We start from the raw sequence: 25,797 nt of genomic DNA, 5'->3' as shown, positions 1-25,797 counted from the left end.
CCCATACCCCACCCTATCCCCAACCGGACTCTCCGCCCTCCGCCCCACATACCCATTCTCCTCCAACACCTCACCCAACGCACTCCTCGTACTACTCTCAAACTGTATGCCAAAACCGCCGCCAGTCCGCGACATGGCCGTTGCGGTGCACAGCCAATTCTGTGTTGCGGCGGCTACGCGGCTTACGGTTGTGGTACCCGGTGGCGTGCGGCGGGCGGTGAGGAGGGAGAGGGCGGCGAGCGGTTTTTTTAGCTTGGTCGTTAGGGAGCGGGTTAGTTGGAGGGGGGTGCGGTGCCGCGGTTTGGGTCCCGGTGGTGGTGCTGGTGGGGTGGTGGTGTCGGGGGGGATGGGCGTGCTGGTTTGGGGGCTGGCGAGTGTGGTTGTTAGGGGGGCGGGGAGGGTGAGCGTTATTGTTGGTGTTGGTGGTGGTGATGATGGCTGTTTGCCGTCGGTGGGATAGGCGGATTGGGCTGTTGAGGTGGATGAGGTTGAGGCTGAGGTGGAGGGCTTGGGTGTGTCGACTGTGGATACCGAGATGGAGTTTCCTAGGGGTGTAGAGGGCGTGGTTGGGTCGTTGAATGCAAGACTTGTGAGTCTGCGTCTGATGTTTAGGGTGTTGCTGGGAAGTAATGTTGTTAGAGTCAAGCTGGAAGACAAAAGCAGTAGTGGGGAAAGAGGAGGATGTATAGGGGGACTAACAGTGGTGTCTTCGTGTCGGAGTCACGATGAGGAGTGTCTACTGCCTGAAGAAGTGGTGATGGCGTTGAGTTTGTGCGAGAGGGTATCGGAGTAGACAGCTCTAATCGGCGAGGTTGTTGCGGAGATGGTGATGGCAAAGGCGAAGTGATTGCTGAGTTGGTGACAAGCAACCGGTTCTGTGCTTCGCCATCTTGACGAACTGGCACCCGCTGAGCTTGTGGTGACGGATATTGACGAGCTCTCAGCGAAGCTGGGTCTTCCACAAGACGATGCTGCTGCTGACTCGAAGAAGACGAAGCCCGTGATGATGGAGGTTGGGAAATTCTCAGCGAGCCAGAGCCTTCTACCCGGCGGTGCTGCTGCTGAGCCACCGGCGACGGAATCGAAGAAGGCGGCGGTGAACGATCTGGCACTGGCTGAACTCGCGGTGACGGACTGTGAGCTACTCTCTGCGAAGCAGACACTTCTGATACTGAACGAGGCAGTGGTGATGGAGAAAGGGGAACACCCAGCGGGATATACGTCCCAAACCGACGAGACTGTTGCTGAGCCGCCGGCAACGGCGAAGAAGGAGGCGAACGTCTTGACCTTGACCTGTCGATACGCAACGGCCTGGGTACGTCGGCATCCTTCGCATCTGGTACTGACTGTAGAAGAGGCATGGCTAGAACGAGGAGATGGGTATCAAGTCGCTGAACGCACGCAAATGGAGGAGAGAAGATGTTGAGAGAGTCGTTGACAAAAAAATCGTCTGGGTAACTGGCAAAAGAGGAGAATCTTGGGGAACTGAGGTACTAGGTCCACTGGCCCTCTTGTACTGAGTTGCTTACATACTCCAGGGTGTTCTCGTGCTGTAATGGCGAGCAAGTCATGATGCAGGTGTATGCTCTATCGCATCGTCTTTGAGCTCCGGAGGGTTAGCAGCTCTGCGTTTCCAGTGTTGATGTATTTGGTACTGTTGAGACTCAGGGTCGACCATGCTGTGCATTTGCATGTGAAAGCGGTGTTCTGAGGCATCTCGATGCTTCCGACCGTGGCGGTCCGTGATCACGAAAGTTCATGTAATTTTGGGACTCAGGGACGACGCATGCCTCGTCTTTACAAGAAACAGCGATCGACGGTGTAAGCGCAAGCCACCACAACGGACTGGCTGAAATATCAAAAAAATGCCTTCGAACGAGAATAAAGTGGCTGAACACCTACTGATATACCATCTTCTGCCCTCGTAAGTCCTTATCCAAAGAGACCCTTTCTCCTCATCCAGTCCTCCCTACCCAGGTTCGCGTTAAGGGTCAACCAATGCCGCACCCAACATCCCGATAGCGATATTACAATGACACTTTTATCATTGCATCACCTTTACTTCTCCATATTTCTAGTCGTAATAATACTGATATCGTTCCCTTCCGACCCAAACAGTGCACCCGTCATGTCGTTTCCTTCAGACAAACAAGTGAACACCACAGAACAAACGTAGTAAACTGAACCAGAATTCCATTCTAACGACCGGGGTGACGTTATAGTCTACCCTCTGCAACGCCTAAATAAACGCCCATCTATGCATGCTATACTATTATGGCCTGGCCAAACCAAAGTACGACAAGTAATTCCAAAGATTCTAACCCAATATGATGCCTCATCTGCGGCGCGTAACGAAGTCCGAAATGTATCATCCCAGATGGACCACCCAAAATATGCAAGTGCGGAGCACTCTCCCAAAAAGAAGAACAAAAGAAGTTTTACCCAGCCGAAGCCGACAAAACACCAGCATGCCATGACCTGAACATACTCTCCGTCGGCGTTCAACATGATGCCCTTTGCAGCCTCTTCGTCGACTGGCTTTTCAACTTTCTTCAAGAAAGATTGAGGAATTCCAGTAGTACGTTTGGCTTGGAAAACAGGCTTGAAATCGGGATCGTCGTTGGTTGGACGCGCCCATCTAATCATCCAATTCACTAGGCGCCTCCTCAAGCTTGTGTCTCCTCTCCTCATCCATCTCCTTGTAACTCGCCCAAGACAGCAAACTAAACGCGCCGATGATGAGAAGTCCTCCAACAATAGCCGCGGGTGTAAGAGGCGAATTGAGCGGCGGGGGTAGAAGCTGGTCGACGAGCGCGACGATGAAGATGGTGAGAAGGGCGGCGACGGAGGAGAGGACGGGCGAGGTGAGGGAGATGAGCGCGAGGAAGGCTCCTGAGAAGGCTGTATATGAAGTCAGTATTGCGGTGTGCTGGGGAAGGAGCGAAGGAGGGGAACGTACTAGCATTGGCCAAAACACTGATTGCCATCATCCACGCCTGCTCTCCATGCGGCAGCTCAAACAGTTCCCATCCCATGTAATGCAAGAAAGGCAGCGGGATCCATAGCACGCTCAAAGTGAAGGCGCCAATCAAACTACCAAACAGATTCGCGAAGATAACACCTTTGTTCGGTGCGGCGCCTTCTGGAGGACACGCCAGCCTCTTGTACAGCACTTCGTACAGGCCATACAAGACACTGCCAATACCAATGACGAGGTTGCCAAAAGCGCGGTTCTCAGCTTCGTGCGACGGGGGCGCCTTGTCGCCGCCGGCTCCGCCTCCGGATTTAGAACCGTGCTTTGCGGGGGACTGGTCGCCGTATGCGACGACGAAGACGCCCACGATGGCGATGGCAACGGCGACGACTTTGGAGGCGCGGACCTTTTCGTGGAGAATGGGGATACTGAAGGCGTAGGCGAAGAAGGCGGAGCAGTTGTAGATGGCGGTCAAGTCGCTGGCTGTCGTCTGGTTGACGGCTACGTACCAACTTCCTCCTGCGAGTGTGAGGGCGCATGTGATGAAGGATGTCATCTTGAGCATGTAGCGGACGGGCGAAACTTGGGATTGGCGCGGCGTGGGGTGTAGGTTCTGGTGCTGGACCATGAGGGCGGTTTGGCGCAGCAGCTGGACGTGGCGCCGCCAGAAGGTCGGCCACGGCTCGTTCCAGTGCTGGAGTCGCAGCAGGAAGAGGGTTGCGGGCCACAACACTATCCACGAGCCGTGCGTCATGTACAGCATGCAGTACGGCTTCTCCCATTTCAACTGGTGCTGGATGTATACCGCCGTCTCGGTCTGGACTGTGAAGCTCACCAGACTCAGCGCAAGCAGAAACGCGGCGTAGGTGTACTTCTTCCGCGTCTCGTGCTTGGCCTGGATCTCGGGGTCCCGCTCGTGGAAGTGATGTGTGCTCCTTCCCAACAACCCGTCGTCCATGTTGTCGTCCTCCGTCTTGCGCCCGAGCAGGGGCGCATTCGCGCGCCCATACTCGGCGTGGTCCAATGAGGGTCTCAGATCTGACGGCATGGCCGCGTCGTGTTCATCCCAGTCGTCGAACTCGAGTTCTGAATTGCCAGGGCTGTCTGGTTCTCTGAGCGCTGACTTGCCGTTGGCTTTGCGATGTTGGCGCGACGAAGAGCGTGTGCGAGAGAGTTGGCGAGAACTCGACCCGGAAGCGACGACGGGCGAGGTACTTCTATTTGGGGGCTCGAGGGTGAAGTCTTCGGAGAGGGTGTGGACGAGGGTTTTGCGAGGATGCGGCGGAGGCTTCTTCCTCAGCGGTATGGACTCAGCAGGCATAAGGTGAGTGGAGGCGCAAGCGAATGACAGTACCGGATGGTAGGTGAGTGGGACCGCTGCACGCGTGTGATAGTCTTGGGCGGCAGGACACTATGCTGTCTTGGACAGTGTTAAGCAGCTGGCGATATCCAGGTGTTCACAATGCGATGCGGCCCCTGCATCCCCAGGTGCCGTAACCTCCGCGAGAACTCCGCTCCAAGAGCCCAGTGTCCAATCGCGCGCCAGCTACCTCCGTGCCCACGCGTCCCAGCATGCCCACAAACTTAGACGCTCCCCCTTTCATCTCCATCCTCCAAAAAACACGCTCTCCGGCTCCATCACGTCCGTCATGAAGGTTGGGTGTCGACCGCAGTTCCGCCTGAGCACGTCATAGCTTAGCCTCATGCGTGAGAGCGAGCCGCCTTGCATCTAGGGTCATGGGAGAGATAATAACCCCACGCACACCACCTGGGCACCCATGTGCCAGCAAGTGTCTCGCATTAGCGGCACACTCAAGAACCATGAGCGCGGCCGGATGTTTTCGAGATACACGCGGTAACCTAGGTACTTCGGGTTGGAAACTGGGGGCCGTCGTTGGTCGAGGGGAGAGACGTGGTGGTTGCGCCTTGAAAACTAACAGAATAGAAGGCGCACAAGACGTGTAGAGATAAGACACGAGTGATGCTCTTACAGTCCAGCCCGCCTTTGTCCATTTTCGGCTCTCTATGTCTTCGCAAGCGATCCTGCCTTTGCAAGCACCCATTACTGCATTCAGGGAAAAGACTGGGCACGTATCTCCCGCGAAGTCTAACTATAGAAAAAAGCTAAGGAGGCTACATCGTCTTCGGATAACTACAGACCTGTTTCTATACCAACATAAACTTCAGCGCATCTGTTTAGTTCCTTCCTTGTATGAGATGCGTTATAAACCCTGGAAACGTCTTGATACTCCAGCCGTATGCACCCCGACAGGTGCGTACCCACATGGCATGCTTGTGACACGTGAAATTTGATCCAACTTGGCGCACGACATCCTCTTGGCAATGTTGATGAAGGCGAGTAGCTTGCGAGAAAGACATATCGCCAAACGGTAGACCAGACTTGAATACATGTATACATTAAGAGATAGATGTCTCGCTATCTTGATCATAAATACTCGTTAATCCACCAAACCAACCAAGTCCAAAACCTCACCCCAAAAAGCCCTACAACGGACTCCCATCCAAACCCTCAGCCCGTTCCTGTGTCTCCGCCTCCTCCAACTCCTGCAGAATCTCCGGTAACATGGACTCGACGTCTTCCTCGCGCTCGCCCAGCGCTTTCGCGATAAGCTTCTTGTACGTGCCTTGCTTCTCACTCATGCCTGCCACACTGAGATTACTGACAACTTCTCGGACGAGTTCTCGCCGCTCGAGTTGCGCGCGGTGTAGTAGGAGAGCTAGTCGCATCTTTTCTGTAACGTCCACAGGCGAAGTATCGGCATTTTGCTGTGGCATACTACTGCACAGTCGACGCAGCTCGGCTTTTTGTTCAATCTCAAGTAACGACTCGGCTTCTTCTACTAGCAACCGCAGTTCTTCTTCTTGCTGTCGATCTGCTTCGTCGTCGTTGAGGTCGATGTGTATGCCATTCGACATGAGCTGGAGCTCGGCGACTTGTTTCCGTACGGCTTCGAGTTCGGCTTGGCGGCGCTTGACTACGCGCTCTGCATCGAAGGATTCCGCCTCCTTCTCTTGCAGCTCGGATTCGTATGCCTCGGCTAGCTCTTTGCACTTTTCTAGCAGCGTTGGCGCGACTTTGTTCATGAGATTTGAAGCGGTCTGTGAGCGGTACTGGATAGGTTCTCGGACAGCCATGCTGGGGAATGGCACGGGGATTAGCGGTCCTCCATCCAGATGCGGGACGTGTCCGTTGAGCCGGTGTTCTGGTGGTGGCGCGAAAGGTGACGATGAAGCTTGCCGCGGGCGTCCATGCGTTCGTCGTCGACTGTTGAGCTCCCTGATCAGATCGTCTGCCGTCTCGCCCTTTTTGTTCATTATGTCTACGGAGACATTACGTCCTAGCAAACTTCGCACGCATTTCCTCGCCCCGTTCCGCGCAGCAATCATGATCGCCGTGTCGCCATTCTGGTCTACTGCATTCAGTAAACGTGTGACCTCGTCTGGTATCCATGTTTCCGACAGCTTGTTGATGATGCAGTCGAGATACCACCTCGCGCAAACGTACTTGTTTGAGCTGCTCGTTGTCGCTGCGATGTGGTGGAATACGGTACTTCCAAACCAATCTGTCCGGTGAACTGTCTGCTGAAAGATCTTGACCATGCTGGGCATAGTCTCCTTGTCAAAGTTGTTGGTGAACATGACTGCGCGCATGAGGGGAGTCTCTAGGTTGTTCGATAGGCAATCGATGCGCGCTCCCCGGTGTATCAACTCCTTCACGACCCCCACATCTCCCATAGCCGCCGCCCAATGCATGGCTGCATGTCCCTTCTCGTCGATTGGTCGGTCCAGATTAATGCTCTGCGGTGGTTCAGGCCATGAGACGGCTGATTCGTGGTCCAACAGCATGAAGTAGTCCAGCAGCTGATCGGCCCATATTTGGTGTTGCTGGTCGAGCAGAGACATCTGATCCATCCCCCTCTTGCGCTTCCTATTGCCGCCCGTCGAGTATGAATCCAGCATATCTGCGTCGCCCAGCATCGACTCGGAAATGACAGTCTCGTTATCCGGTGTCTCTTCGCGGAAGATCTGCGACCTGATCTGAGAGGCCTCGTACGGCTCTTCGCTGACTTGCGACTGCGCGCTGGTGGTTACGAATGCTGCGATATCAGTCAGCATTGTCTCCCATATCCAAGCTTGACGACGACCAATGAGAGTGACCTCCTACACTGCATAGACTCAAGCGAATAGACGTTTTTACCATTCCGAGCAGCCGCAGCCGCAGTTTGCTTGGGCGGCTTCATGCGATTCGACGCAGCAGTCGCATGCTTAGGCGCAGGAGGAGGGCTGCGGTCGCCAGGGACATAGTCGAAGATGGCGCGCATCTTGTCCAGGACGCCGTTGCGCTCTGCCAGATGGCGTCCCTCCTCCAGCGGTATCCATGTGCCCTGGTATTTGCCATAGCCGCCCTGGACCTTTTCATGCACGCCCTTCTGGACTTCGCGCTCGAGGATGCGGGTTCGCGCAGGCTTGTCGTAGTCGGCTACCTTGAGGATGTGGGTCGCGTTGATCCAGTCGTCGGCGCGGCGGCGCATGACATGGTTGCCGTTGACATTGCACTCGTAGACGGGGACCTGCAGGCGGGCTTTGTCAGTGCATCGTCGCAAAGGTGAGGTGTCGCAAGCAGTGGGGACTGCGCACATTACTGTATGTTGCCGAGTAAATCTTGCCATCGGGCGCGGGGGGCATCTTCACCATTCGATTAGCTGTAGAAGGTGTCTCGGGGGCGTGTCAAGTGATTTCGTGAAGGCGTGTCTGCGGTTCGCGTCAGACCTGGGGGAAGGCGCGTTGGAGTCCGCGTTCGCGACTGCCCTGCCAAGCGTCGGGGTCATCAGCTGCCTTTGCCGACACCAAGTGAACCTCACCAAGCTCGCCCGCCGACGACCCTCCGCCCACCAGCCCCCCGCGCGCCATTGACGATAAACAACACCCCGGGCCGCCAGTATGACTGTCACAGAAACCATCAAGCATGCCGTCGGCCTTGACGGCGAGCCGAGGAGTACGCCTGCCCACGCATCCTACGCATTCAAGTAATAGAGACTGACGGGACCGCAGAGGCTACCCGCGAGGAAATGAGCGCCGCCAAACTACCGCTTCCCTACCGAGACTCATGCGCACATCTTCTTATCCCCTTGAACCGGTGTCGGTACGAGGAGTACTACCTACCATGGAAGTGCGAGGTACGCGAGCATGGATGAAGAAGGGCCAGAGCGGGCGGCTGACAGGAAATCTAGAACGAGAGGCATTCATACGAAAAGTGCCAGTACGACGAGTTCAAGGAGCGAGTCAAGAAGATGGACGAGCTGAGGGCGGCCAAGAACGGACAACGAAGCAACTAGAGTCAGAATGCGGGTATGATCCAGGACGGTCACAGGCGGAGCATGCTGCATGTATATATCAAAGCAGCAAGAATCACGAAGACATCAAATCCATGTTCAGGGGCCAATTGACATTCTGGACGGAAAGATCTGAAGCAAGAAACTACTACAGCTCTGACTGGATTCAACACTCGATCAGCCTAGGATTTATGCTGAACGCTGAATCGCTATCTTGCAGGGATTCTACCTCTATGAACGCTTCTATCAAATCTACAACCTCGCCTTGGTATCTTCCAGCGCAGCCTTCTCCCTCAACTCCTTCCTCAAAATCTTGCCAGAGGGATTCTTCGGAATCGCCTCAATGAAATGCACACCACCTTCCAAGCGCTTATGTCTAGAAACGCGCTCAGCCAGCCACTTCTTGATATTCTCCGCAGTTTCGGGAGTCGCCTTCTCGGGCGACTGAGGCATAATGTACGCGCGAGGCAATTCATCGCCATTGCTGATAAAGGTTAGCTGTTGATACAGACTGTAGAGAATGCGGGTAAACTTACGCTTTAACGCCAATAACAGCAGCGTCCTGCACGTCTGGGTGGTCCAGCAGCAGCGCTTCCAACTCCGCGGGTGCAACCTGTAGACCCTTGACCTTAATCAGTTCCTTCTTCCTATCAACTATAAAGAAGTGGTTCTGTTCATCCACGTAAGCCACGTCTCCCGTTTTCAACCACCCATCTTCCGTCAGAGTCTCTTTGGTCGCGTCGGGCTTGTTCCAGTACCCCTTCATGATGTTAGGTCCGCGAACCCAGATCTCGCCTCTCTCGCCTTGCGGCGCTTCGACCTTGCCGTCGTCATCTACGACGATCTTTGCTTCGCAGTTTGCTAGGACTTCGCCGACAGAAAAGCTGGACGAGTAGGCTGAAGGAGGGAATGTCGTTGCTGCGCAAGTTACTTCCGTCATGCCGTAGCCTTGCTTGACGTTGACTTGGCCATTTGGCCATAGGCGCTCGAATTCCTCAATGACTTCCCGACCGAGTGGGGCAGCGCCGGAGGACACGCCCGTTACAGAGCTCAAATCGAATTTCTTCGTTGCCGGATGCTTTGCCATGGCCACGATGACCGGGGGTACCAGAACCATGTCCGTAATGCGGTACTTTGATACGTTCTGTAGCATCTCGACAAAGTCGAACTTGGGCATCATGTAAACCGGTACGCGTTGTTTTACCGCACCGAAACAGAAGATCGCTTGTGCCATGGCGTGATACATGGGCAGGAAGCAGAGGTACTTCTTCGTCTTTAGCTTCTCATGGTAGTCAGGGCTGGTGGTCTGGATGTGAATCTGTTGGCTGCAGTTTGCGACATAGTTCCTGTGCGTTATCATGACACCCTTTGCGACACCAGTCGTACCCGAGGAGTAGTTCAGCGCAACTATGCGATCGAGCTCTTCTGGGGTCTTCAAGTCGGGCCATGAGTACGCGTCGCCGCGTTCTGGCGTATCGAGGAGTTCAGTCCAGTGGCGGACATTTCCGAGTTCCGTCTTCTTTTCCACTTTACGGCCCTCGAACGTGGCAACACCATCGTCGAAGACAAAGATGCGCTCAGGACCCATGCCAATCTCTTTCGCAGCTGCGATTCCTGTGTCCAAACTGCCCTCTGCGCATACCATGAAGCGCGCTCCGCTGTCTTTCAATTGGTACGCTAGCTCTCGGGCAATGTAAGTGGGATTTGCGCCGGTAAAGACACCCTCTGCCATGACGATACCCATCACTACTGCTGGGAAGAAGAGCGTGTTTCCCGAGTAGAGTAACACGCGGTCTCCTGGTTGAAGGCCTGCGCGCTGCAGACCTGAAGCGAAGCGTTTCGCATAGAGACGGAGATCGTGTAAGGAGATGTTGTACTTTTCAGGTTCGCTTGCTGAAAGATAAAACGGTTCTTTCGGTAGTTCCACAGTAGGCGAGTCGAAGATGTACGTTGGTAGTGAGACCTGGGGTATAGGGACCGAGTACTGGGATTTGATCACCATGGCGGCGGTTCAATGTGCTGGCTAAGGAAACGTCGCAAAGATGTCGAGGAGCAGAATCAACTTGTAATGACGGGGTCCACTCTTATCACTCTTGGTTCTTGGCCCACTATTGGTATCCACGATGTGCTCCGTGCCGTAGCCCTTGTTGATGGCTTGCAGAGTCAGACGCCCGGCGATATAGACGTCAGCGAAATCCTACTCGGCATCTATCAGCGACCACTCAATCAAGTACACGTACACACAGGAATAGTAACTTACGTTCTACCGATTCCTTCTCCTGCTTAGTGATCCAAATGTCTGAAATATAACAGCGACACTTTTCGAGATGGGAAGTCGCGATACATGCATGGTGTAACCCAGCGCACCCATCCACCGGTTCTACTCTACCCCGAGGCATCTCTGCTGACGCCGCTGCATAAACGGGGTGACTAGTCCAAGACAGCACGTCGGGTAGCTCGATTGCGTTAGAAGTGGACTCGGACGGGGGACGGAAGTGAAAGTGGTGAGGTGCGATAAGCGGGGGATTGCTAGTTGTGCCGAGGTAGAAGTCTGGGGTAAGGACGGGGGTTAGCGAGCGGACGTCTGGGCATGCGAGTTGGGATGGTTATTCGTCCGTTATTCTAATCATTGCTTATTCAAAAATCTCCTATTTTTATTCATGTCATCTTTTATGCTTAGGTACAAAAATCCATCGCGAAAGTCATGTTCAGAGTCACAGCTCAAATCAAAATCTAGTGCGCCATGTCAATAGACCATCTCAAGTCATATCGATCGACATCGCAATCTTCTTCTCAACTCCAACAAAACCCATGACAGGGTAGGAATCGTGTTTTTAGACAGACATCCCATGTGAGGGTAGTCATTTTTGGTCAGACCATGTCTGAGTGATGAGGAAAGAAGAAGTTGGGGGGATTGGAGAGGTACTTGTACACCTGAGATGGCGCTAGAGGGGGAATACATGGGACGAAGTATTCATCAGCGTGACGTCCAACGTGCGCTGTCGGCGTGAACGTCGTTCGTCAATGACGCCATCACTTTTCTTAAAACACCATGTCGTCCCGACAAGGCAGCGCGAAGGTCAGGCGCCACGAACCTCAAACGATCGAAGCAAACAAACCAATTGATACCCCTCTACTCGAACGCACAAACAGCGTTTGTAGCCTGCAAACCAACCCATCACCTGTCATTCTGACGTCCAAACGCACTCGAAGCACATCAACCCTGTGCTTTCCAACGCCAAAATATCGCCATACTACCCACCATGTCGTATCCATCAACATCCCTCACAATCCCAATTACAACTCCAGAAAGCAGTGTGATCCGTCGCGCCCGGTTCCCATATATTTCCGCCGAGGCCACGTTAAGTACCTCAAGGACGATGACTCGATCTCGCCGAAGTCTCTCGCGGGTTTGGAGAAACCGCTGCTGAGCGCTTTGGTTTTGTCGGCCGACATTATTCAATACGTGGGCTGCGAATATGTCGTCTGATGATGTATGTGAAAACGTAGGTGAACTTGCAGCTGACGGTGCGGATTGCGTCTCTCTGCACCAGTCTTCGACCATCAATGTCGTATCCGGGCTTGGTAGTGGGAGACTCTGGGTTGACCACCGCCGTGGTGTAACCCTCAGAGGGCTCGGAGACTGTTCGGTCGGACGATAATCTCGAGATGTAGGAGTCCACGGCGCTGCAAGAGCTTCGCCGAAAATCTCGTTCATGGATCCTCTCAACGGCTGCGGGGTTGGTCGTTCATTTTCCTCTTCATTTCCTTCATCCTCCTCCTCCTCCTCCTCATCCTCGTCCATTACCGAAACACGGTCCTCGGGCTCGCGTTCATCATCCGAACACTGGAACTGTTCATCGAACATATCCTGCATAACCTCCAACGCACCCATGAAGATACGACCGGACCAAGTCTCCAACATATCAGCATGTCTAAGCTGGTCCTCCACACGCCGAGCAACCTCAAGCTCCAACCATGCGGATTCAGCCGCAGCGTGCATCTCGCATATCATAACCCATTGAAGCCCCGCCTGGATCCGCGATGCGCATACACGTTTTGGAATCCCGACATAGCATTCCGAACCAGTTCCATGGAGTCTGCGTTGCTCGTCGAAAAGGCTGTCGGTGATCGTCAATAGCTCAGTATAGCGCTTGGTGTCAAAAGACGCATCACGGTCGTAATACGTCTCCTTATCTTTGCGCGCAAGCGCTTCCGTTGCTGGGGGTAGCAAGTTCAATTCGAAGAGCTCTTGTCGACAGCTTGGGCACTTGTTGCGGTTGTCGGTGTAGCCTTCCGTCATGTCTCGTAGACATTGGAGGTGCAGTGTATGTTGACAGGGGAGTTGAGCGAGGCGGGTACTCGGTTCTTGGGGGTCTACCTGCAGGAGCTCCAGACATATCGCGCAGTTCGAGTCGCGGATGGTCCCGAAGTCTCGGGCTTGTTGATGAATTCGCTCGCCGAGGAAGTGCTCGAGGCTGGGGAGGATGTTGGACGCCATATCAGCGCAGGGTGTGCGAGCTGGTTGAGTGTGGTGTGCGAGTGTGTTTTTAGTGTGGACTGCAGCGGTGGGTGATTCCGCTTCTCGTGCTTTATATATAGCCATGTGACTGCCTTCATAGTGAATGGCTATAGGTAGCAGTACATGTGGGGTATATAGTCGTGGCGATGCGCGAAGTGAAATACCCTACCCGCAACATGTACTGAGCATCGCTTTCCCTGTGGGAAAGACCCGATGAACCCCAAGGAGTCTGTATATAAGCTTCCACTCGTTTGCCCCCAACTGTCAAGCAAGCAACACCCCTAACTCAACTCAACCATGTCGATGCAAACTTCCGCTCCAGTTCCTGACCAGCAAGATGGTGGCGTGCCAGACTTGCCCGCAATGGGGCAATTCATAGCTACCATGGATGGGTCCGTTCAGTACTCCGAGCAGCTTCCCGAGTCCTGCAGTATATGCTGGGAAGACTTCAACTGGAACAATGGCGTTGCAGTGCGCCTTCCATGCGGCCACATCTTCCACAATGAATGTTGTCTCGACTGGATTAATTCAGCCAGTGAGAACCGCAACGCCTGTCCCATGTGCCGGACGGTCTTCTGTCTCCTTAATGCTCTGGCACCCGAACAAATACGCGATAACGAAGAAGAGCACAACGAGGGTGCATACAACCGCGAGGCTTACTACTGGCTTATGGCTTACGCTGACTCATGGTACGATGCAGAAATCCGGAATGATGACCTGGATTTTGTGTACATTGTATGCGAAGTGAGGAGGCATTGGCATCGTGAACATCATCCCCAAGCGCACGAGTTCATATGCGACTGGCATGAAGAGATCGGGGACAACTGGCTTGAGCTTATCGTAGCGAATCATATCCGGAACAGGCTCAGCGAGGACGGTCTTGCTGGCTCTAGGGCAAGCCAAGAGCTTGAGACGAGACGCAGTGGGCTAGTGAACTGTGTGAACTGGATGATTAGGGGTTCCAACTTCATTGGCGAGGTCTGGGTCCCGCAGAATATGCAAGAATTCGAAGCGAGGGCCGCGGAGAATGCAGAGGACAATGAGAATCACCAGCAAGAGCAACACGACGACGACCGTCAGGCTGACGAGGATTCAGAGGACTACGAGAGGTGGGCATCTGCTCATACCCACGAGCACGAAGAAGGTTCAGAGGAAGGCGAAATCCTCGAGGACGCAACCAGTCAAGACCCCCCCGAACTTGCCCATCCTGAAAGCTTCGAACTTTCTGATCCTGGAACAAGTCCCGTGAATACCGGTACAATCGAGCAAGCTATCATAGCACGCAACGATGCTATCCATCAACGTTTCCGGGAAGAACTAAACGCAGAGATCGTCGTAGGAGCCTTGCACGAATTACACGATTTCAGGAGCGCTGAAATACTACCCTATGGAGAAGTACAGCGCCGTCATTCGCGCTCCCAATCTCCATCCCCATCTTCACCATCCCCACCCTCAACATCTCCATCAACAGACTCTCTCTTTCCTCTCCCCCCGGCCACAGAACTAGCCAACCTACCTCCCGCCCATCCCACAGTCTCGCAACAAGACGTGGCCGATACGCGCTCCTGGCTTCAAGCAGAGGGCCACACCATCATGTGCGAGATGCACAACGTAGCTTCAGTTGTGTATCAAGACGATGGTACCTATGACGTGCATGGTTTTGAAGGAGATTTTTTGGGAGTTGTGAGGGATGCGGATGCGTATCATGTCGTAGGGTGGATTGCGATCTTTTATCGTTATGGAGAGAATGGTGGAGATGTTGGTGGCTCCAGGGGCCGGGTGATGCGTCCTGTATAGTAAACTTCCAGTGTACGATATCGGGGCGGTTTCAAATGAAAGATTCGGCGAACGGTACTACTTTCATGTAGATATGTATCCAGAATCTTGTTTGCTTGAAAGTGACGTGGGAGCTTGTAATTGAGTATGTGTGACATTCCTGTCTTCCAGTATCGTCCAATTGGTGAAAGAATACGCCAGCCGTGGGTATGCCCTTCCTGAGGCGTGACCGACTTGTGATATCCCCAAACGCCAACGCTATGCATAACAAAAATGCGTGCAGCATGCACCTCTTATGACATCTTACAGGAGCCCAACTATGCCTTGTCCTCGCCCTCATCATCACTACTTTCCCTCTCTTCCCACCCCACCATCCGTCTCAACACGCGATTCTCTTCGCCTAACTCTTTACATCTGCCCCTCAATCCTTGTTCGACTTCGCTCTGGCATCTTAATGCGCTCCTTGCGTTCTCCGCGACGCGACTCAGCCCAGCCTGCCAGTCTGCGTGTTCAAGCCGCAGTGCCATAGATGTCGAGCGTTCTTGGTCAAGAAGCCCCTGGTAGTGTTTGTGTAGAGCGAGCATGGCCGAGGTTTGCGAATAAGCGTACGGACGAAGTTTATCGAGGAGGAGGGTCAAAGCGGATTCGTAGTCGGTGAGGAGGGCGGAGAGAGATGTATTGGTTGAAGTCAGGGATGCGATGGTTGTTTGCGCGCTCGAGAGCTGTGATTGTAGATGTGCTACTGTCGCTGCTGTAATGTGGGTCAGTATGTGTTCATCCGAGTCCAGACGGACATCGCCGTCCAAACCCTCTCAATGCAGACCTTAACATACCATTGATCTCTCCATTAACCTCCCTCATGCCCATTCCACTTGCACTTCTCGGATTGAGCCCACCGACCTCACCTCCCTCTTCTTGTGCAGCCCTCCCTTGTATCGCAGCGACACCCTCCACGATACCCCTCGTTTGCGCCTTGTTCTCTTCTAGCAATTGACTCAGCTGCTGCACCACCGCCCACAGATGATTCATGTCCGTCTGCTGGCCGCCGCTGGGTAGGCCATTAACCATTGGAACGCCGTTTTGGCCGCCGCCGTTAACTTGCGATCCTGCAATACTGCCGGCTTGTGAATGTGAGGGAGAGGGCGGAGGGCGATTTTGATTGTGCTGTTGCTGGGCGGCTTGTTGTTGGGAGGACTCGAGGAAAGAGAAGTTGTTCATGTCGACAATAGTGTGGGTGGGTGGTGGAGATTAGGTAGCTGCGGATATTGGTGGAGTTGGCGTGCGGCGCGGGCTTGATGGCTTCGGTAGTCGGGCTTGTGATTGGATTGGAAGTCTGATGGTGGGATCGTAGGCGCCTACCAAGATCTTCTCAGTGACGCGACACTAGATCGGGGTATAGAATGCTTTTCTGCGTCTTGTGCGGGGTCAGGTTGGTTCGCGTTGCGGAGTCTTGAGGCGTGTTGGCGATGCGCTCTGGGACGTGTCCAAATGGCGCTTGCTTGCTTTGATGCTAGCGGCTTGGCCACACTCTATGGCTTGACTAGACAGCGAACCATTGCAGATGGGTATGACTTTTTAGTGATAAGGTATCGATAGTACTAAGTAAAGAAAGCGTGAATAGAGTATGCGAGGGTAAAAAGCAAAAATACACCACAAGAGGTATCCGCAGCCAACCCATGCCAAAGAACAACCTCCCCCAATGGTATCCAACACTCCACAATGAGACTCGATGCGAGCCTACTATGACCGAAAGTCCATCCCTCCCTGGGGAGCCGAAGTGCTACTCGCTCATCTATCAGGCAGCACATACCTCCTTTCTACACTCATCTCGCGATCTGCCTCATCTTCACCTTCAAACCTCAACCTAACGAGATTGTCCACACCATCTCCGTCTTTGCCACCATCTTCTTTCTTGACCTTACCATCACTCTGCTTCCAGACAGCCACCACTTCCGCTTTGTAGAAAGTAGTGGTACCTGGGTAGAGAGCGAGAACATTCTTGCCTTTGCTAAGGTCTGGTAATGTGGTGTTTGATGAGGGTGGTGGGATGGGTATCAGATGATTGACGGAAGCACGGTATGGTACTGATGGTGTCGGTGGGTCTGGATCAGCATCGATGATCTCGTACCGACGTTGCTTTCCTTCGCCGATTACGGATGTCACGCGGCATAGGATGCCCTCGCCCTCGAACGACATGGAGGACGCTGAAGAGCGGTTCTTCGCGTTGTTTCGGTAGAGGACCTCTGTCTGTGGCGAAAGACGTGGTCGGATTTCTATAATAATATCGTCAGTTGACGTGGTGTCTGAAGGGACTTGGGATGATGTGTAAAAAGGGCGCTGTGATAGAAGAGATGGTACATGGTGGCATGAGCACATGAAAAGAAGTATGAGATCAGATGAGGTGAGATTATGAGCTTGCCTATCCGACTACAAACCTCGAACAAGCCGAAAGGAAAAATGCCAGTGGGTATCGTCTGCCGTCTAAGGTGAACGCCGATAGCAAAGTACAGCTCAACGCTTGGTCTTGTACTTGATTGTGGGCTTGGTTTTGGAAGGAGGAAGAACCATCTTACCCTTACCCGAGTCGTCTTCGTCCATCTTCACACTGCCCTCTCTCGCAACAGGTACCGATCCTGCTCTGCTACTGCCCGACTTGGCTACCAGTCGATCTTTCTGACTGCTGATAACGACCTTTGGACTGGGACCTCCAGGACTGTCCGCAGCCATGCTGTCGCGGTCGTCGATGTTGTCGTTGTGCTTTCGCTTGCCTTGGCGGTCGCGTCCAGACTTCCCGTGCCCAACGCTGGTGGCTCGTGATGCTGAGGGCGGGGCCTCTTCCGACTGACGGAGGGCAGCCAGAAGTTCTATCTGAGTGGAGACATCGTTGCCGCCTTCGACCTGCTGGAGAAGGGTCTGTGCCTCGTTTAGATTACGTATGTTTTCGCGCAGAAGGTCTTCAAGCTCGTCATCAATACGGGCTGAGGTTTCCTCGCCGCGGTCTAGCCGGGTTAGCACAGTGGGACGAATATGTAGTAGTCAGTTGGGCAACGAACGCTGACGAGCAGACTGTTCTGCGACGAGGGCGGTGATTTTCTCTTGCAAGGCATCCGACTCTTTCTGTGGCATGTCAGCAAGGAAGCGGATCTATGTGTAGATGATTTAAGTAATGCATGCGACAAGGCACGGTCTGTGTAATACCATGCATTTGTCGGCGCGTCTGGCATCTGTCTTGATCTGTTTCCAGAGATCCCGCTCCTCCTCTGGATCTCTTCCATATTTATTTCGGTTATGGCCCACGTAGCCTTGAGAATCGCGAAGATTACGCGGTACTTCGCTCATGGTGAGGAATGCTGGCGATAGATATGGAGATGCAAATTGTAATGCTGGTGTTAATGAAGAAAGTATATTCGTACCATGAGTTGATCAACGCGACGTCCGTCAGCTTTGATCGAGTTCCAGAGGGCTCTTTCCTCGTCGAACTCCTCCTTCAACTGACCACGGGGCCTGCTGCGGGCTGCCATGTTGAGGAAGTTGTGGCCCGTCAACTCCCCAGCTCTTTTCGTGTTACCTAAGGCGCTGCAGGTAGTTCATGTGGTGGTGTGGAAGCGACAGACTGAGGTGGAGGAAGGGAAGTAGCTGCAGATGATCAACGTCGGGGCATGTAGTCGGCGGGATGCAGGGTAGGGTACGCTAGTCATGGGAGAGGGGATGAGCCTAAACCAACGGCAGGGTGACGATTGTGCGGGACCAAACAAGTGGACCCCGCCCAGAGCTCCTCCGCCAATTCGCGGCATCGCAATACATTCGCAACCTCCACACTCGACCGAACCATATTCAAGATGCGGAACCCTCTTATCAGACTAGAATGCGGTAGGTCAAGATAGTGAAATTGGTTTGAGCCAGCATTGGCTAACTAAATCCAGGTGTTAACAGCTACGACTGGGGTGCGTGCCCCGCGTCATCACTCACTTTCGCCCCAGCAGTATGCTGAACCAACCCAGGCAAAGTCGGCAAAGAGTCTGCAGCCGCCAAGTTCCACGCTGCAAACGCTTCAGACTTCTCGATTGAAGAGGAGAAGCCATATGCCGAGGTATGAAATTCCAGCTTGCGATTGACGCGTCGTTGACACGGTTAGCTATGGATGGGCACACACCCGTCGCTCCCTTCCAAAGACAAGGAAACCCAGCGAACACTTCTCGACCTTTTCGAAGAAAACCAAGCCCTGTTATCAACAGATATTGCCGAGCGCTATGAGAACAAGCTTCCCTTCCTGTTCAAGGTCCTTTCCATCAACAAGGCCCTGAGCATCCAGGCACACCCGAATAAGAAGCTTGCCGAACAGTTGCATGCAAGCGACCCCAAGAACTACCCAGGTCAGCATAATTACGGAAATTTCCAAGAGAAATACTGACCTCACTAGATGACAACCACAAGCCCGAAATGACCATTGCGGTCACTCCCTTCGACGGCCTCTGCGGCTTCCGACCCCTCACCGAAATCGCCCATTTCCTCAAGACCGTTCCTTCATTGCGAAAGTTAGTAGGTGAAGAAGAGGCAAAGAAGTTTGAAGACACCATCAGTGGCAAGGAGACATCGGACAAGGAAGAGGATATGCAGGAGAACAAAAAGGCTCTGCAATCTGCCTTTACAAAGCTCATGAACACGGACAAGGACGCGCTATCATCTGCCAGTGAAGAGCTCGTCAAGGCAGCGGAGTCTGAGGGCGACAAGTTCGCGGACGGCGGTCCACCCTCCAACGACGGCAAAGAGCTCGCAGACCTCGTTGTTCGCCTCAACTCCCAATTCCCTGGTGACATCGGTCTCTTCGTCCAGTTCTTCCTCAACTACGTCAAGCTCGACATTGGCGAAGCCATGTTCCTCAAGGCTGACGACATCCACGCCTACCTCTCTGGCGACATCATCGAATGCATGGCGAGCTCCGACAACGTTGTCCGCGCAGGCTTCACACCAAAATTCAAGGACGTGGACAACCTAACGAAGATGCTGACGTACAGCTATGCGCCGATCAGCGAGCAAAAGATGGAGCCTAGAGACTACTCACAGGTCAGACTGAACGCACCGGCATATAGCTCCAACAGCAGCAACAAGCTGTACAACCCACCGATCCCCGAATTCGCCGTAGTAAGGACTGCACTTAACCGGGTAGGTGGAAAGGCGACATTTGATCCGATCGATGGACCAAGCATCATTTTGTGCACCAAGGGCAAGGGAACGATTAGCGTGGGACCAAAGGAGGAGGAGATCCAAGAGGGCTACGTCTACTTCGTTGGTGCCACTGCTGAGGTCGTCATCAAGAGCGATGTCGATGCCGAGGACGAGGAGGGCGCAGAGGGTCTGGTAACATTCAAGGCCTTCTGCGAGCTTGAGGACGGCAAGGGCAAGCTATGAGGTATGATTTATGTGACAAGAGGCTACGAAAACGATATGATGACCTGACGAAAAGAGGAACGTCGTCTTGCTATATTGTATTTGACTGAATAATACATCTACCGTCTATGAGTGGTATCACAATGCTATGAGTCGCTAATTCCAAAAAGATGTGGTGGTGTGAGCGAGGATGTATGGGTCGCTTTATTCTGGCAAACTCCTCATGACACCCTCAAACGCCACCAATGCCATGGCATTCGCCGGGAACGCCCTGAGGAAGCATGGCACGAAACCCCGCCAGTACCCTTTCCAGCCTTGCTCCCTGTACACCGCTTTCGCGGCATCTCTCCACCTCGGAAACTTTCTTTGTGCCAGCGGATCCGTCATGATACGCTGCTTAATCACATCACTCGGATAGCTCGTTAACCAAAAAACCTGCGCCGACAAACCTCCCGCCCAGAAATTGACAGCAGGAGCAGACAGCGAAGTCCGCTGTTGCAATTGCCGCGTAAAAAGGTCATAGGTTCCCCACCAGAAGCAGAAGAATGTACGGAAGAGCAGTGTAGCGCTGAGACCGTGATATACGCCCCTCATTCCATGACCGGTGTATATCTTCTTGAGGCAGTCGATCGGCCCGGAGTACAGTCGCGACTTCTTATCCGCGGCGTATTGTACTTGCAGACGTGCCTTGATGTGTTCCACCGGCGCGGCGATGAAGGATACTGTCCATCCTGCCATTGTGCCTGCTAACGCGTGGCCGTATACGGGTAGTTTACGCTGTTGTTCGCCGAATTGAAGGTGTGAGGGGGGGTTGAAGACGCGGTCGTTGAGGACGCGGCGGTAGACGCTTAGGGAGCCTAGCATACTTTGTGGTGTTAGTACAGTGAGTTGTCTGGGGGGTATGTGTCTGCGTACATGGAGTCCATAAACATCCATCCTACGAGCGGTGGTGTAGCGCCCTTGTACAACCCCGCGAAGCCTTCTTTGCGGAGTGTCTGCATCAGGCAATCTACCGGGCCGCGGAAATGGCTTTTCTCGGTGGTTTGGAGACGGACTTTCACCGTGTCGAAGGGGTGGCCCACTGTGTTCTGTTAGCCATATCAACGCATATGTTTGAGAGAAACAATTTACCAGACAACTTCGCAATGCCGCTGAACACCCCAGCGACAAAGCCGCGGTAGTGCTTGGGAGACTTCTTCGGCTCATCAGAGGTAGCTATCAGCGCGGTGGCCGCCGGCTGTGAGTCGCTAGTTTTCAGGTTCAGGGCTGAGGTAGCCATTGTCGCGTCGCTGTTCTCCGGTACAATATCGAAATCATGCCTCCCGACCAAGAAAAAGCACAAAGGGCATGCAACACGTCAAAAGATCACGAAGAAGCGAAGGTAGGTAGAGGCAGGGCCGTCGAACAACTCAAACCATTATTCTCGGTGGAATTGTCAGCAGCGGTCAGTACAGTAGGCAACTTGCAGGTTCCGCATATCGGAAACGTACAAGCGCCCGCGATGTGGTGACGATGTCGACAGGGCCGAGAGATCGGTGTGTTCGGACCCCCGAAAGTCGCGTTTTAGTGCTTCTCTCCAGGGCTGGACCCTTGAGATTGGCTTGCCAGATTGGTACGATGGTTCCTTCATAGACCTTAGCGGCTGCCCCTCCATATGCACTTGCGATCGTGTGCGACCGAGGATGGCGCGGTTTGATCTTTCTGTTGCTAATCAACTACTAACGTTGCTTTCACTAACCACGCTGTATACCCTGTGATAACTTTGCTGGCGCGCGCGCATTCGGTACACGTATTCTAGGTAATTATGTCGGCGACTACGAGTGCGACGACGGCGCCCGCTGCGGGTGTAGAGTCGAAGAAAGGTATGCTGGATGTTTGGCGGGGCGCGTTTGGAAGAGCTATACTGACATCGGCGCAGTATGGACGACCCTCATCACCAACACGGCATACCTCACCGGCCTCCTTACCCTCGACTACTCGCTCAAGAAGCACGGCACAAAGTACCCGCTCATCGCTCTGTACACGGATACCTTCCCCGAAGAAGGCCACAAGGCGCTCGATGAGCGCGGCATACCGAAGCAACATGTCAAGTACCTGCTGCCAATCAAGTCCAAGGACTTCACCGCAGACCCGCGCTTCTACGATTGCTGGAGCAAGCTTACGCCGTTCTCGCTCGAGGAGTATGACAGGGTGGTACAGCTAGACAGCGACATGTTGGTCTTGCAGAACATGGACGAGCTCATGGACTTGGAGCTGGATGCACCGAGTACAGGCGGCAAGGGTAACAGAGTGTTTGCAGCGAGCCACGCGTGCGTGTGCAATCCGCTCAAGAAGCCGCATTACCCCAAGGACTGGTATGTCTCTTCCCTCATATATGCATGTCATATGTAGACTAACACAACTCCAGGATACCAGAGAACTGCGCCTTCACAACCCAACACGCCGACCCCACCACCGCCCAACACACCGGCGCTCCCTCAACCGCCGGCCTCCGCATGCCCAACGGTGGCCTCCAAGTCGTAAACCCCTCGCTCGCAACCTACAACCTGATCCTCGAGCAGCTCTCTAACGAGGCATCCGGCGACTATGACTTCGCTGACCAATCGCTGCTCGGCGATTTGTTCAACGGCCGCTGGGTCACGCTGCCGTATACGTACAATGCGCTCAAGACGCTGAGGAATAAGGGCGTGCATGATGTGATCTGGAGGGACGAGAATGTTAAGAATATACACTATATTCTTAGTCCGAAGCCTTGGGAGGAGGAGGATGGGAAGTCAACGTGGGAAACGCATCAGTGGTGGTGGGATGTTAATAACGAGAGGAGGAAGGAGGAGAAGAGCCGGGGGATTGATGATGGATTCTAAGCTCTCACGATGTAGTGGGGTCGTTGCATAGTGGTCGGCGTAGAGGTGTAGAGTAGTACGAGAAACTTGGGCGAGCATCTTACGAGAAGCCCTGAAGGCGTTGCATAGTGGTGGGGTAGGGAGAATAATGCCCTGCATAAAAAGTATGTGGCAGCCATGAAGGAAGAATACATTCCATCCAATGAAGACTGCGTTCCGATTATTGAACAGCTCACGTATTGCCTACGAACACCTTCCTTTTCGGTAGCACGGCTTTCTACACGATGTTTTTCAAGTTTCCTTTAGGCTTGGCGCCAGGGTTCCTCCCCGATTCAGTAATCCCTCAAGCTCGGTAGTTATGCTTCTTTCAACACATGGTCCGCACGGTGTACCACGTCATGGTGGACGGTACTAACCCTGCATGGCCAGTGTACAGGCCTTGTGAAGAACTATTCGTAACGCGGACCAACATTTGACTATAGCAGTCATGCTCGGGCAGTTGGAGGGACGATTCGAGCAACCAGTCGCAGAAAACTTCTTGCATCGGCTTATTTCGCCCGAGATATCAGGCCTCGACGATACTTGAGCCGGCTATAGCAGAGACTAAATCCCGAAGGAGGGCTAGCCAAACGGGAAGATCGGAATACGTCACGGTAACGCCGTGTGTACAGGCAAGATGCAGTGAGTGAACTGCTGCCAGTTCCCACGCGAACGGCGCAGACCCCACGGCTTCATCAATCTCAGGAGTAGCGCCGCGTACCTGCGTTTGCCGGCATTCGGTGAATCGAACGGCGGCGGCAAAGTCACACGGCAGGAAAGGCTGCTGGAAACTATATGGCTAGCTGCAGCTATCGTGCAGCCAACGCGCATGCAGATGCAGCGAGTAACGCATGCGGAGACCCTTTGCTTCATCTTAGCCAAGATTCGCAATCAAAGGGCGTCGTCGAGCTGTGAGCCCCTTTTCGCCGACTGAGGCAAAAGCAGGAGAGGCGGTGATGGAGGTGTGTGGTTGGCGTGTAGGATGAACCCGTCACGATCAAGCCGTTGGGCGGAGCACAGACGTTTGGCAGCTGCGATCTGCAACGCGCCTGCTGCGGTTTCACTCCTGAGCAGCGTGAAACCTCATTTCATGAACAGCGCCAGCGCCCACGCGAGACCCTGTCCCGAGTCGCTACACATTTGCATCTCCTGTGCCGTCTACATCTTGACGTCTTCTCCCACACACGACCACCATTGAATCTCACCTCGACGCCTTATCACGCCCGACCGCCTGCCGTCTACCGTCCTCCGTCGCGCGCACTAGCTATAGCTCGCTTTCGCCGATATACCGCCCACTCGACACCACCACCACGTCCATAACGCGTAAATCAGCACCATGGGGGGCTCAATATCCAAGATGATGGCCAAGGTCTTCGGCTCCAAGGAGATGCGCCTGCTGATGCTGGGCCTCGACGCCGCCGGAAAGACCAGTACGCACCACCATCACACCACATACACTGTCGCTAACTCCCCCAGCCATCCTCTACAAGCTCAAGCTCGACCAGGACGTCACCACGATCCCCACCGTCGGCTTCAACGTCGAGACCGTCACATACAAGAACACCAAATTCAACGTCTGGGACGTCGGCGGCCAGGACAAGATCCGTCCGCTCTGGAGACACTACTTCTCTGGTATGTTGGGCCGCGGAGGCACGGTTCCGGGTAGGCGAGTCAACATGCACGCGACTGCATGCGCATGGCTTCCACCTCACCCGGCTCCTGCTGATATCTCCCATTGAACAACATGACTAATCGCAATCGCAGGCACCCAAGGTCTCATCTTCGTCATCGACTCCAACGACCGCACCCGTATCGACGAGGCCAAGCAGGAACTCACAAGGATTATCCAGGACCGAGAAATGAAGGATGCGCTGTTGCTGGTGTTTGCGAACAAGCAGGATCTCAGCGGAGGTGCGTACATGCCAGAAGTCGTATGTGAGGGATATTGGCTAACATGACATAGCTATGCGACCAAAGGAAGTCTCGGACCGTCTGCAATTAGACAAGATCGCCAAAGACCACGTATGGAAGGTGGAGCCCAGCTGCGCGACAACAGGAGAGGGTATCTTTGAGGGATTGGTACGTTCCGATCTCCCCAGCATAATTCGTTTGCGCCATCATGAACTAACACCTCCACAGGCCTGGCTCTCCAACAACGTCAAGCTACCACCCGGCGCCAAATAAACGTCTTCCCTCCCACCGCGATCCGCGCATCCCCGTCCCTCTCTCACACACTGTCCGCGATACCTGAACGACTTGCATGCTCTTCCCTGCATATACCCGGTTTTGTCCTCTTTACTTAATGTCGCACTTACTCTTATCGTCTTGTAATCTTCTTAATTGGGACTTGTACATTAGATATGTACAAACCTTTTTTTTGTCTTGTGTGTAGATCCTTTTCCTGTTGTGGTCCGAAGATGGGTGCCTGGCTGGGCTGACTGGTTGGTTGGCTGGTTGGGCTGTCTATAAGTAAGCGATACTGATATTATCTCTCTGTGTGTGTTTTGAGGTGGTGGTGTGGAGTTTCTTGACGTCTAATATCTAGGTTGGCCGCGACTACCTTCTCTAACGCTCCTTCCGAACGCGTCCTTGCGACTTCTTCTCCTCGCACGCATCGACTACGCATCTTTCAGCTCCACTACTTTTCCTCCTCTGGTGTACACCTTTAGCATTTCCTTGTTACGATCACAGCTCACTCGAGTTCCCTCGCGATCACCGGCGCTTGCTGTGACCAAAGCAATGTGGACGCCTTGGAGCACACTACACGAGCAAACCTTGACGCATTGCTTGTATGGAGGTGAGTTGCGCTCTCAACAAGCCGAGTGTTCTCGACTGAACGAGAGCTGACTGTGCATTGAGACACAGCGTCATGAACTTGGGGATCAGCATTGCGGTTCTGAT

The 25,797-nt window shown here is 53.8% G+C and overlaps 13 protein-coding genes across 13 annotated transcripts; 6 read left to right on the top strand and 7 right to left on the bottom strand.

Moving 5' to 3' along the window:
- Positions 1–1,006: 1,006 nt before the first annotated feature.
- On the top strand, positions 1,007–1,520 carry J4E79_001639 (uncharacterized protein; the record flags this gene model as incomplete). Its single annotated transcript, XM_049350547.1, has 2 exons — positions 1,007–1,315; positions 1,368–1,520. The coding sequence occupies 2 exons, from the start codon at positions 1,007–1,009 to the stop codon at positions 1,518–1,520; spliced, it is 462 nt and encodes a 153-aa protein (XP_049215706.1).
- A 1,118-nt stretch (positions 1,521–2,638) lies between these two features.
- J4E79_001638 (uncharacterized protein) lies at positions 2,639–4,295 on the bottom strand (the record flags this gene model as incomplete). The annotated part of the gene is made up of 2 exons (XM_049350546.1): positions 2,639–2,901; positions 2,960–4,295. The coding sequence occupies 2 exons, from the start codon at positions 4,293–4,295 to the stop codon at positions 2,639–2,641; spliced, it is 1,599 nt and encodes a 532-aa protein (XP_049215705.1).
- Positions 4,296–5,479: 1,184 nt separating this feature from the next.
- Positions 5,480–7,681, bottom strand: J4E79_001637 (uncharacterized protein; the record flags this gene model as incomplete). The annotated part of the gene is made up of 3 exons (XM_049350545.1): positions 5,480–7,092; positions 7,161–7,566; positions 7,634–7,681. The coding sequence occupies 3 exons, from the start codon at positions 7,679–7,681 to the stop codon at positions 5,480–5,482; spliced, it is 2,067 nt and encodes a 688-aa protein (XP_049215704.1).
- A 255-nt stretch (positions 7,682–7,936) lies between these two features.
- Positions 7,937–8,331, top strand: J4E79_001636 (uncharacterized protein; the record flags this gene model as incomplete). The annotated part of the gene is made up of 3 exons (XM_049350544.1): positions 7,937–7,991; positions 8,048–8,172; positions 8,227–8,331. The coding sequence occupies 3 exons, from the start codon at positions 7,937–7,939 to the stop codon at positions 8,329–8,331; spliced, it is 285 nt and encodes a 94-aa protein (XP_049215703.1).
- Positions 8,332–8,580: 249 nt separating this feature from the next.
- Positions 8,581–10,330, bottom strand: J4E79_001635 (uncharacterized protein; the record flags this gene model as incomplete). Its single annotated transcript, XM_049350543.1, has 2 exons — positions 8,581–8,812; positions 8,865–10,330. 2 exons carry the CDS (start codon positions 10,328–10,330, stop codon positions 8,581–8,583), a joined length of 1,698 nt encoding a protein of 565 aa, XP_049215702.1.
- A 1,453-nt stretch (positions 10,331–11,783) lies between these two features.
- Positions 11,784–12,829, bottom strand: J4E79_001634 (uncharacterized protein; the record flags this gene model as incomplete). Its single annotated transcript, XM_049350542.1, is given in 2 exon segments — positions 11,784–11,971; positions 11,986–12,829. 2 exon segments carry the CDS (start codon positions 12,827–12,829, stop codon positions 11,784–11,786), a joined length of 1,032 nt encoding a protein of 343 aa, XP_049215701.1.
- Positions 12,830–13,147: 318 nt separating this feature from the next.
- J4E79_001633 (uncharacterized protein) lies at positions 13,148–14,226 on the top strand (the record flags this gene model as incomplete). The annotated part of the gene is made up of 2 exons (XM_049350541.1): positions 13,148–14,185; positions 14,218–14,226. 2 exons carry the CDS (start codon positions 13,148–13,150, stop codon positions 14,224–14,226), a joined length of 1,047 nt encoding a protein of 348 aa, XP_049215700.1.
- Positions 14,227–15,110: 884 nt separating this feature from the next.
- J4E79_001632 (uncharacterized protein) lies at positions 15,111–15,844 on the bottom strand (the record flags this gene model as incomplete). The annotated part of the gene is made up of 3 exons (XM_049350540.1): positions 15,111–15,183; positions 15,236–15,377; positions 15,460–15,844. 3 exons carry the CDS (start codon positions 15,842–15,844, stop codon positions 15,111–15,113), a joined length of 600 nt encoding a protein of 199 aa, XP_049215699.1.
- Positions 15,845–16,414: 570 nt separating this feature from the next.
- J4E79_001631 (uncharacterized protein) lies at positions 16,415–18,147 on the bottom strand (the record flags this gene model as incomplete). Its single annotated transcript, XM_049350539.1, has 4 exons — positions 16,415–16,899; positions 17,200–17,625; positions 17,680–17,743; positions 18,040–18,147. 4 exons carry the CDS (start codon positions 18,145–18,147, stop codon positions 16,415–16,417), a joined length of 1,083 nt encoding a protein of 360 aa, XP_049215698.1.
- A 318-nt stretch (positions 18,148–18,465) lies between these two features.
- On the top strand, positions 18,466–20,035 carry J4E79_001630 (uncharacterized protein; the record flags this gene model as incomplete). Its single annotated transcript, XM_049350538.1, has 5 exons — positions 18,466–18,496; positions 18,550–18,570; positions 18,628–18,716; positions 18,762–18,999; positions 19,047–20,035. The coding sequence occupies 5 exons, from the start codon at positions 18,466–18,468 to the stop codon at positions 20,033–20,035; spliced, it is 1,368 nt and encodes a 455-aa protein (XP_049215697.1).
- Positions 20,036–20,218: 183 nt separating this feature from the next.
- On the bottom strand, positions 20,219–21,293 carry J4E79_001629 (uncharacterized protein; the record flags this gene model as incomplete). The annotated part of the gene is made up of 3 exons (XM_049350537.1): positions 20,219–20,879; positions 20,930–21,095; positions 21,146–21,293. 3 exons carry the CDS (start codon positions 21,291–21,293, stop codon positions 20,219–20,221), a joined length of 975 nt encoding a protein of 324 aa, XP_049215696.1.
- Positions 21,294–21,818: 525 nt separating this feature from the next.
- J4E79_001628 (uncharacterized protein) lies at positions 21,819–22,878 on the top strand (the record flags this gene model as incomplete). Its single annotated transcript, XM_049350536.1, has 3 exons — positions 21,819–21,876; positions 21,933–22,368; positions 22,422–22,878. The coding sequence occupies 3 exons, from the start codon at positions 21,819–21,821 to the stop codon at positions 22,876–22,878; spliced, it is 951 nt and encodes a 316-aa protein (XP_049215695.1).
- Positions 22,879–24,232: 1,354 nt separating this feature from the next.
- ARF6 (ADP-ribosylation factor, Arf Arf6) lies at positions 24,233–25,080 on the top strand (the record flags this gene model as incomplete). Its single annotated transcript, XM_049350535.1, has 5 exons — positions 24,233–24,326; positions 24,373–24,558; positions 24,661–24,807; positions 24,860–24,975; positions 25,036–25,080. 5 exons carry the CDS (start codon positions 24,233–24,235, stop codon positions 25,078–25,080), a joined length of 588 nt encoding a protein of 195 aa, XP_049215694.1.
- Positions 25,081–25,797: the final 717 nt, after the last annotated feature.

Source organism: Alternaria viburni (assembly GCF_023758015.1).
Source record: "Alternaria viburni strain BMP 2772 chromosome Unknown scaffold_2, whole genome shotgun sequence".
NCBI classification, from domain to species: Eukaryota; Fungi; Ascomycota; class Dothideomycetes; order Pleosporales; family Pleosporaceae; genus Alternaria; species Alternaria viburni.
Note: the sequence above shows the minus strand (reverse complement) of the source record. Positions and strands in the feature narration are given on the sequence as shown.